The sequence below is a fragment of the Thermobia domestica genome, chromosome 2, assembly GCF_964235325.1.
Source record: "Thermobia domestica chromosome 2, izTheDome1.hap1.1, whole genome shotgun sequence".
In the NCBI taxonomy this organism is placed as follows: Eukaryota; Metazoa; Arthropoda; class Insecta; order Zygentoma; family Lepismatidae; genus Thermobia; species Thermobia domestica.
In genome coordinates this window covers 309,759,826-309,771,464 of record NC_137455.1, presented here as the reverse complement: position 1 = coordinate 309,771,464, position 11,639 = coordinate 309,759,826, and the positions used below count along the sequence as shown (strand labels likewise).

The 11,639-nt window shown below is 34.3% G+C and overlaps 1 protein-coding gene across 2 annotated transcripts in view; it reads left to right on the top strand.

Moving 5' to 3' along the window:
* Positions 1-11,639, top strand: part of LOC145678610 (solute carrier family 53 member 1-like) — a 189,376-nt gene that overhangs the window by 167,345 nt on the left and 10,392 nt on the right. For both annotated transcript variants that reach the window (XM_081748958.1, XM_081748959.1), the window contains 2 exons: positions 6,627-6,994; positions 9,533-9,680. In XM_081748958.1, the coding sequence (XP_081605084.1) occupies positions 6,627-6,994; positions 9,533-9,680 (516 nt within the window). The remainder of the gene's footprint in view (positions 1-6,626; positions 6,995-9,532; positions 9,681-11,639) is intronic.

The window sequence follows — 11,639 nt, the reverse complement described above, 5'->3', positions numbered from 1 at the left end:
TCACTGTATCTTTTGTAGGTACGAAATCAATAAATTTAGAACAATGAAAATGTGAGAGTACAAGAGGTCGTATTCCGGTCTATAGCTTACTGTATCGGTATACTGTCCAGACTAACCCTAATTCAATGTTCAGGACAGCGCAGAGCCAATGGGGGAGGAACTGGAATTGTATGATAGCTCACCGGCATTATAAGAGTAGAGAAAGATTCGATTGCCAGACAAGTCTAGCATTTTTTCTCTTTGAATTTTATTGAATTCGTACTTAAAGCATAGAGTGAAAAAAGAGTGTCTCCAATTTCTAAATTATACGAATATGGTACACAATAACCACACTTCAACTCTTATTAATATGACCTTCGATTAAAATAGTCGAATGAATAAAGATAGGAAATTAGGACTACTAGAAGGACATCGTATTTGAATTTTGAATTTAATGGCAAATATTATTTATAAACTACGTCAAGGTGCTGTATGGATACACTGCTAATGTTGGTAACTAGTCTATGCCTATGGATCTACTGCTTATATTGGTGAATTCTTTAGGTGGATAGTTACACTGCTGGTGAGTAGTTACATTATCCTGCCAGCGAGAGTAGATGTCGCTGCAAGCGCGACGAACTTCATACGCTTGTTTTTCCATGTAGTTACCAATCTTGCCGTTAGGCTATGTGATCTGTGATTTCATGACGGAGAGAAAATACCAGCAGATTATGTATCTGTAAAAGTAAGTTTAGGGGCTCCGTCCCCCTTTCTCTAATAATCCGGGATAAGCACAAAATACCAAATTCATGTAGCATTTTATATTTACAGTTAAATCTCAAAATTAATGGTAACTTCAAGTAAGCTGCTTGTTTCGATAATTTTCCATTTTGTGATTAAAAGTGTTAACTAGTTGGTTCAGTAAAATTCATATTACATGCACAATAAGAAAATTTATTCTAACATTATAGTAACATATGAGAATAAAGAGCCAAGTAGTCACAGTGGAAGTCTTTAATGTTGTTAGATGTATACAAGTAAGGTAAGATGGTTTGGTACGTCATTTCTGGAACAGCTGATGCATGATAACATGAACGTAAGGAACTAGAATTAATATGTACCGGTAAAAGGAATTGTAGTTCTTCGAAAGTAAAGTCCAATGGAACGATTTATGTAAAGAGTATTAGTTATTGTTATTATTAATGAGAATAAGTGATGATGAATTAATCTGTATGAAAATAGTACGAATGTTGTTAAAATTAAATAATGCTACGCGCAATATATAAACAATTTAATTTACCTGGTCATATTTAATTCGTTTCAAGAATGATTTTTTCCACCATCATCTTGGAATAAACATATTGTACTTACGTTAAGATGAAATACGACGTTCTTATCATTAACCTACTTCTATCTAACATATATCTATCAAGATCTTCTGATTCCAATTACGTCACGGTTCAAAATTTTCACCACCGTGCGTTGTGATATACTTAAGATTTCATCATGCCTTTCTAGAATTCAAGGACTTGAATGCAATATCGGATGCGTTATCACATTTAGAGGATACACCTCTATGGCGACCATGGGCCTACAGTTTCGCGGCGCATGCCCATGTCGCCCGTCGCGAGACTGTATCAAAGTAAATTTGTTGCGCAATAGGAAGAGAGAAAGAAATCAGTAAACAGAGCTATTACAACTCATCAGAAACGCCACTTCAAATGAAGAGAAAGAATAATAATAATACATAAATAAAGAATCTTTACCCACAGAACAAAATCCGCCAATTATTATTCTTGACAATGAAGGACTTACATTTTGGCGCCATTATTTTCGATTCTTTCGAAAACTACGAATAAGAATTAACCCTTAAGCATTTCATATTGTTCAGTTCTATGTGATCTATTTATCGTTTATCGTATTTATCGTCTATTTATCGTATCAGGGATGGCCAATTCCAGAATTTTACTTTCCAGAATTCGTAAAGTAAAATCGAAAAAATTCCGGATTTCGTAAAATTTCCAGAATTTAGAAAATTCTGGAATTAAGAAAAACCCGGATTTCGTAAAAAAATCCGGAATTCAAAAATCCGGATTTCGGAAATCCGGAAAGTGAAATATCTGATTCTGGAAAATTTTGGCCATTCCTAGTAAATACATATCCTTGGGCAGTAGTTTAGTTAAACATAAATTAAAATTAAAGAGTTTAATTATCATTTTAGGTTATATCACGTTAACAATACTATGTATATTGTAATCATCCTACTAAGTGCGTCGATACAGATACTCTAACAATGTTATAGAATTTGATTAAATGAAAATATTGTACAATACTTTTCACAGAATCGCAAAATGTATTTTGAACGAGTTAAATGTTCTATATTATACGTATGATTTGAGAAAGAATATTCACTTCCATAGTCAAGAATTTTTGCTTCAAAGCTTCTGGCAACCTTGAGCTATTGTCTAACTAAAAGCTTCCAGAATTGCTTTTGTTGGTCAATGTTTGCATTACGGTACAAACATACCTTACGATAACATTCTTCTCTAACCAAACAGAACGCATTGGTTACATAAATTGACACTAATAATTCTCTTCAAGTGTTCCATGTTTTGATTTTCTATTTCGCGTACAACAGTAAAACGTACTTTTTAATGATAGAAACCTTTCTTGAAATATGCTTTCGTGATTCAAAGTGACTTTCATAAAGTAAACATACATTGTTTCAAGAGAAAACATGTATGAAATTATTTGAAAAGTGTTTTTATTCTGCATTTCATTGGTCAATATGTTTCAGTTGATTGTTTTTATTATTTTCAAATGTAACAAAAGTTTTATTTTTTTAAAAAAACATTGCGCTACATAGCGTGTTATGTAATATCTAATACAAGATTCTCTTCTATGATTTGGAGTTTAAAAACAAGCCTTTTTTTAGCGATGCAGATTTCAGACTCCCATTTATAGTATGCAAAACTGTCGGAGGACATAAAATTGCTTTGCCCGTCCGTTCGTCTGTTTGTCGACAGGTATCAGAGCAAAAATATTTTATCGAAGATATATCGAAGATATATCGATTAGGTTTCTTTTGTAATTTATTCAGCGTTCCAAAATGAGTTTCAACATTTCCATTAACTCTCTATTCAAACCGGAAGTGTTTCAAATTAGTCATTTCCGGTTTCAACGCCTATCGCAATAGACCGAAAGAGGTAACAGCGAGAAGCGATTTTTTTTAAAAAAAACTGATTCAGCGTCTCAAGGGAACATACCATAATTATCCTAAACACTCTATCAGAACCGGAAGTGGTTTAAATTTAATATTCCAATTTCAGTACTGATTTACACAGAGAAAAAACGGTAAGATACATTGAGATGCGATTTCCTGTAATCGATTTAGTGTCTCAAGAATAGGTTTCATATTCTTCATTAACCCTCTACTCAAACCTGGAGTGGTTTAAATAACCCATTTTCGGTTTCAACACTTATGACCGTAGAATAAAAATGGTAATAGATAGCGGTAAGCGGTTTTCTGCAGTCCATTCAGTGTCTCAAGAAAGTATATCGTCGCAACCCGCAACACTACCAAAACTGGACGTGGTTAAAATGTAGTACTACTTCCGGTTTCATTAGTAATTTCCATAGAGGAAAAGCAGCAGTCAATGCAATAGTAGCATTCTGGTTCTCCTAAAGCACTGGTTCTCAACCTAATCCCTATTGCGACCTCAATTTTATCACATCCCTTTGCCAGCGATCCGTTTATAATTTCTGGTACGTATAATGAGCTTATGTGGGATTTTCAATATACCTTGCGGACATCTCACGATATCCATCTATATTTATAATAGTAGAATTCCATTTCTTGTATATAGTGAATACAGTAACTTCCCTAAAAGCGAATGGATTAAAACCAAAGGTCAGTTCATTCATATTACACATATCAAATTCAATCCGTCATACTGTTTTAAAATGGAGGCTGTTTGAAAATTTTAAAACTTCATAACTCCCAGAATTTTGGGTCACATGATAAAAAAAAAAATAGTAATTTCTAATTTTGGCGAAAAAACTTGGACAGTTTTTTTTTTTTTTTTTTTAATGTTACTGAGGATTTTAATTTTCGAGAAGCCACTACTTTGAGTTACCTGATACTGTTGTGAATTTGCTGCATTGCTGTGTATGTGTTCAATATCACCAAAAACTGTTAAAAGCAACTTGTTCACATGTAAAATTTAGGAAACAAATAAAATCCCACACCAAAAATCTACCTTCATTGTGGTTAACTTGCGAACAAAAAAGACTTTTCGCACCCACACACATACGTGTACAATTCTGCAGAAAGCAACAAAGGGTCCTAAACAAAAGCAATCTCTTTTATTGCCGACAGAATAATTTGTCATTGTTGATTTATCAACAAACGCAACATAGCTATTGGGGATTAGTGTTTTCAATTTTAATTGTATTTCAATATGTAGTTTTTGTTTCATTTGTATTTTTCTGGTATTTCAATATGCAGTTCTCATATTTTCATATCATACCTCTTTTATGTAAATTAATCTTTAAACAACTGTGCACTTGCTGAAAATTTTTAATAGACTTATTTTATGTCGTCCTAAACAGAGTGTATACAAATAAAAATATGCTTATCAGAACAAAATTCAAAACAATAGCCTATTTAAAAAATATTTTCCGGTATTAGATTCTAATTATATTTATCTCTTCCACTTATCTTCGCTATCGCCATGAAATCATCTCAATAACCCTCTAGGGGTCGCGCCCCCCTGGTTGAGAAACCCTGTCCTAAAATGAAGAAATTCTAACATTATCAGTTCACAAATTCATGGCAACCGTATTTTGGGACCAAAAGGGAATTATTCTTGTGGAGCAGATACAGGTATGTAGTGTAAAACACTGCATAATCTGCGACGTGCCGTCAAAATCGACGAAAACGAATGCTAGGCTCTGGAATTCTTCTGATCTATGACAACGTCCACCCACACACAGCTGCTGCCTGTTGGTACTGTTGAGACAATTCAAAGATTTCGATGGGGGATATTCAGTCATCCCCATTATACTCCCAACGATTTCTTTCTTTCTCTTCGCCTGAAAAGGTGGCTTGCATCGAGCGTTTCAGCGACAGCAAAGCACTCAAAACATCAATTCTAGACTGGCTGCACTCTCGGGCGGCAATTTTTTGCACAGAATGTACACCAAAGCTTGTGTTATGCTACCAGAAATGTCTGGAGGTTCATGCTAACTATGTAGAGAAATAGCCAAGGTATCTACTCGTATATTAATTGCAATAAATTTCTTGTAGCATGTTCTTTTTTTTTATATAGAAAAAAGATATATCGGCTGTTTTTTTACATGCGCCTCGTATTTAATCAATAACTCAAATATATGACATGACATTTTTAATTAAAAAAGTAAGAGAGTAGTTTACTTTTGGGAGTGAGGTTTCTTCAGATAAAGTTATTTTTCGAAAACATAATTTTATTTGTGTTTCACAGTAAGAACTGCAGTATAGCACTATTCAGTTTGAAAAATTGGTACGAGAAAGTGCCTTTTATTTTTGCTGATTTACTTTCTTCTTAAATTTGTCTTAATATGAAAGATTTGATAGTTTACCAGTATAAATCAGGACATAATTTAGAGCTACTTTCTTGATTACATTATGTATTCATCGCCATGGTAGAGAGGAGGAATGTTGAAGAAGTCCATATTTTCTTCTCTCCAATCTTTCCGCAACAAAATGCAAGAATCTCGTCACGATCTTGGTATATATATATATATATATATATATATATATATATATATATATATATATATATATATATATATATATATATATACAGTGGCGTATTTACGATTTTGTTTCGGGAGGGGCTTTCCTAACTTTCGGGGGGGGGGGCTTTGCCTAGAAATGTGAAAATTCTGCAAGATATTTCATTTACTTTACTAAGTAAGATTTCGGGGGGGGCTTAAGCCCGGAAGCCACCCCCCTAAATACGCCACTGTATATATATATATATATATATATATATATATATAATATAACTGAGAAATCGAGAATTTCCTTCCATACAATTTTACTGAAAGGACAATGTAAATGCTTCAGATTCACATGGTTGGGAAAGTAGTACCTAATCATAGCCAAGCATGCAAGGATTTATTCGTTTTATCGACCATATAAACAACTTGTCGTAACAGTTCTTTGTGAACCTGAGCCGCTCCAATGCCATTCACTAGCGACCAGCTGAACTACGTCCAGCCTACCGACGAACACGTGATCAGTCACCGCTGCGCCGCCTATCACCAACAGACGTATCAGGAGCTTTCTAGACGTAGTGGCCGTCACGTCTTTTATTCACGTGACTCCCCAACTTGTCTCATGACGCTAGGTGGACGCCGAAAATTGGGAAGCACCGGCCCGACGGAATCGAACCCGGGACCACGTGAACGTGAGTCCAACGCTCTAACCACGAGATTACCGTGTTCTCTTCGTTTTATCTACACCGCAGTCTTATCATGTATGCATAGTTGTTTCAATTGAAAAAGTCAGTCAAACTTATGTGTGCGTTGCTGTGCTGTTATCATCTATTTTTCTTGTCATGTTTGTTGAAATCAATATCTTTTTTATGTTCATTTATTTCCAGCAATCTTCCATCCTGGTCGTGACGATTGGCAAACAGTCTTCCGTCTGTACAGAGGCCCACTTCTCATCGTAGAGTTCCTGTTTCTAATGGGCATCAATGTTTATGGATGGAGATCATCGGGAGTCAATCATGTATTGATTTTCGAGCTGGATCCAAGAAATCATCTTTCGGAACAACATTTGATGGAATTGGCTTCAATCTTTGGCGTCATTTGGACACTGAGCGTGCTTAGTTTCTTGTACAGTGATTCGCTTAGCATACCGGCCTATGCTAATCCCCTGGCTTTACTAATTATTATGGTAGCATTTATCCTCAATCCTACTCAGACATTCCGACATGAAGCTAGATTCTGGGTATTGAAAGTTCTGGTAAGAAAGGATTAGCGTACTTTAAAGTTAAGGTATGGAATTTTTATGACTAATGAGGAGTTGGTGTGTTAAAGATCGGTTGTTTTCTCTGTTCATTAATATAATGATAATACAACCGTCAGAGGGGTTCTGAATATGGATAGTGGATTATTCAAGCACAGGGAGTTGTGTACAAACTATGTGGTCTGAGTGAAAGAACACTGACTCCAAGAGCAAGAAAGTATATGGCTGTTCTTGGAGCGGACTGAGTAGCGTTCAGGTGAATGCATCGGCACGGTACGCCGAAGATCCCAGGTTCGAGTTTTGAACCAGTTATGCACTCTTTCCGTCTTTCTGAATTAGTGAAATGTTACCAATACTCGCATGCTAAATAATGAAACGTCAAATGTAGTTTGTTTGTTCACTTCTTAACTCCTGTGATGGCACACTCATTTTCAGTTCTCAACTGAACTCACTGTAACCGATCAAGGATCTTATTCTGTTATAAATTAGAAATAACTTCAGAAAGGGAAAACTTCAGCTTTCTCTGCGATAATGATGAGTTCATATTTGCTGTTTAGTTTTTGTAATAATAATAATAATTCTTGCCTGTAATCTATGACAAATTAATGATAGATGTCAGTAACAATTATGTGTTCTGAGACCACTCACCTATCTTTCAAGATTTAAAATATTAGCAGCACAATGAGTTGAATCACAATAACCAGTGGAAAAAGTAACATTTAAAACCCAGATCAGCCATATAGTCTAAAGAACAGCATGATGAAAGCAAGTGAATTATTGTAAAAGACTTGGTAAATTAAGAATGACACAAGAAAACCTCTAGGAAATCAAACACAGTGTTGTCCAGTAGTTGGCCTGCTATCGAACGAAGGACACCTCACTTATGAGGCGATCCGCCATACCACATCCTCTCTTATTCGCCATATCACATCTTCTCCGAGATCAGTATCTAAAATAATAATAATTCGTAAGTGACAAGAGCTAAGGAGTCGAGATAATATGTTGCCCATAATATTCGTGAAAGATTGAGAATTTTTTTTCACAACTGCTTATTACTTTGGTTCAAAGTTTGCTTGTCTTTTCTCGAAGTACTTCCCATCCCATCCCAATGCACTTATTTCTTTCGTCCAGATCTCAAATTCGTGACATAAACCATGATTGGTAATGCATTTTAAAATCGCCTCTCAATTCTTCAGCACTGTCCCAAAGTGATAGCTAGCTACGTAGTTTCGTTTTTAGTTTTGAGACAAAAGTTGCACTGGGCGAGATCACGGCTGTGTGGAGGGAGGGGGAGGATGTGGTACACAGTTTATTTCACACCTAGGCAAGTGTCCCATTACAATATTTAACACATGAGTCCTTATTGTGAAGCTTTTATCCAGTTCTGGCCGTTTTTTGCCAATATGATTCCTCAGATTGTCTCAAATCAACTTGTAATCCTTTCCTGTAACTGTAGTAGGTGACGAAGCTTCATGATAATAGATCTTTCCCTTACAGTTAGAGGTGATCGCCAACACCTTCCCAGTTAATTTCAATCCACTACTATCTCCCCCTTCGAAACAACGATGCAGGAACATCTCATTTGTGTGGTAAATGTACTGTTCTATAAATGCATTTTCGCTATAACCAAACAGACGCAGTACCTCACGACATGTCTCAGCTCGAACACCCTTTTATGCTTGAATCAGTAGCCAAATCATATGCAGTTCCCACTCAGCACACCAAACTGTTGATTTTTGTCCAATAAGATTGTCAAATTAATGACTTATTATCCGTACTCATCTGATAACTTCTTTTTCTTCCCACACATGAAAAAGATGCGTGGTGAGCGATTTGTGTCGCCTGAAGCAGCTGTTGACACAATCTGAACAGTGGTTTCTGGGGTAGGAGTGGACTAAATGCTTTCAAAATTGGTTTCAGCATATGCAAAAGTGTATTGATCGTAAAGATGAATACGTTGATAAACAATAAAACTGTTTCCAGAATTTACAAGTCTTTTCATATTGATTGCAGGAACTCTTCCAGCAGTCCTCATAGGTTTAGTTGCGAAGAGAACTGAATTTTGCTCACTTTGTATTTGATGGAAATAATAATTCATCAAATTACTTACGTAGCTACTATGCACTAATCTGTGCCTTAAATTTACTTGGTTTCTTGTTTATATTCCTTATATATATGAAACTTGTTCTCTACCATATAAAGACCATGTTAAGTCTTTGATAGGTGTATTATATCCAGTGATATTAAAATGTCTTGCAAACTGATAATACGAGAATAAAGAAATGTTTGAATGATTCTTATTTATACTTTATTTACTTAAGTTGTTTTGTACATAAATTAGTGTAGATCTGCATTTAGCAAGATTGTTTTTATGTTTATAATCAAAATCAAATTAAACCAGACAAATTGATAAGGTAATCGATACTTCAAATCCATTATATATACTATATCTTAAATAAAAATTACGTCCTAGCACTATTTTAAAACTTCGTTGAAACTCTTTTCAAGAATCCGTCATTGCTTTATATTTTACAGGGTCGCATCCTATGTGCTCCGTTTTTCTACGTAGGATTCGCAGACTTCTGGCTTGCTGATCAATTGAACAGTCTTGCTAGCGCTCTTTTGGACTTCCAGTATCTCATCTGCTTCTACGTAACAAGCAAAGACTGGACAAGAGCTGGAGGTAAACATTTTAAATTAATATAAATGGTAAAACACTGGGAATGAAAAAAATATAGAATGTATTTGCTTATTTTCGAAAGAAGACATTAAATTTTCTTTACTTGGGAATTTTAAAACCGAAGAACGGAAAAAATAATGACAAAGTACCAACTTTTATACATCCTACAGATTGTGTAAAAAGATAACTGTTTTGTATGTGTCCATACGAAGATTTTCTTTTTTATTAAATGGTAAATTTATAATGTTGTCTATAAGCAGGAAATTGGAATTACATGGTCCACAAAGTGAACCTTCATATTTATGAAAATATATATATAAATAATAATAGTGATTTGATTTCAGACATTACTACTATCTATATCATATCGTAACCAAATTCTACACGGATGCAGTTCTTTTTTTTTTTCATAATTTGAACGTTCTACATCGAACACTACTTTTCTTTCGTCACGATGAGAAACAAGAGGGAGTAGCAAATGAAATATTTCTGGATCAATATTATGAAACAAATAGATATGTCATTTATGATCCCTTTAGCAGAGTTATAAACAACTATGAATATTTACAATGGCAGAAAGAGAGTATAGTTTCGTGTTTTTCCTAGTGATCTGGTTTGGAAAAGTAAACTAGGGTCTTGCTCTCGAAAACTCACTGAGACACTTAATTTCCAGATGCAATAAAAGTGTCAAGGGACACATGACCTTATTGTGATTTTAAGGCAAATCTTCGCTAGTATGTTGTGCGATTCGTAGTGGATTGGTCTGTGTGATTAAAAATCCAAAAGTTACCTAAGGGAAAATGTTGTTTTTTCGGGTGGACATTTATCAGTAAACTTTGTCATATTAGAAAGGAATCAATCTGTCATTGACAATAATATATCCTTTTTCATAAAATATTAAGTAAATTTTTCACTTCGGTAATAAATTATGACCATAGATATATGCATCGCACTTTGTGATACAATTTTGTGTTAGCATCACATTTCTATGATTTTTGTAGGAAACTGCGATACGTTACCGCTTTAATAAAAACGCTGATAAATAATGAAATAGAACGATATATTAAGTTTAGCGTTCAACGATCTTTTCGTGGTGTCATGTCATTTCAGTGTATGCTAAATCCATAATATCGATGTTACCTTATGTGATTGCTTTCGTTCATTAAAAAATAAAGGAAAAATGGTAAAAGAAATATTTTATAAAATATAGATCTACGATATTTTTGAAATATAATAAAATATTTCGCTTAATGTATTATTATATACAAATAAAAAATATTTTTTTAAATATTAATTGACATTAGAAGTACGCTAAAAAAACAAAATAATAACTTTTTCTATAAAATATTAACCTACTACAATAAAGCGCTATAAAAACAGAAATAACTTTAAAGCGCGCCAAGAAGTATAAAATAATTTTGTGAAACGCTACAATGTTACTATTATTAATTTTAAAAAAATGAAGTCCTGCGAAGTCAAATAAATTTGTGACTAGCAAAATTACCATTGAAATTATAATAGTATATTAGGCAATAGGTTGATTGACTTTCTCATAGACTTCTAGCACTTTTTTTAAATCTCTCAGCATTTTTATAATTAAAGTTTTTCATGCAAAAAAATGTTTGTTTTACTGTCAATAAAAAAGATAATTGAACTATCTTAAAAAGAGTTGCCTATGAAACAAATGTTGAGCCTGTCTCGTCTCGAAACGGTGTCGTGAAATTTTTTTTTCGTCTTGTGGATAACCTACGAGATATCTCATAATGTGACCCTTTTCTGGAACATTTATCTCTCTCCATGACGTTTTGTTGGATCATAGCGAATTTTCCTAATGCACGGTTTCCGAAACGACTCCGTAATACCCTTATGCATCGGGGCTGACTTACTAGATACCGCGAAATCTTTGGCAAGATTCAGTGAATGATATGGACTTATCCTATATCGTTTCCGAATTTGATCGTG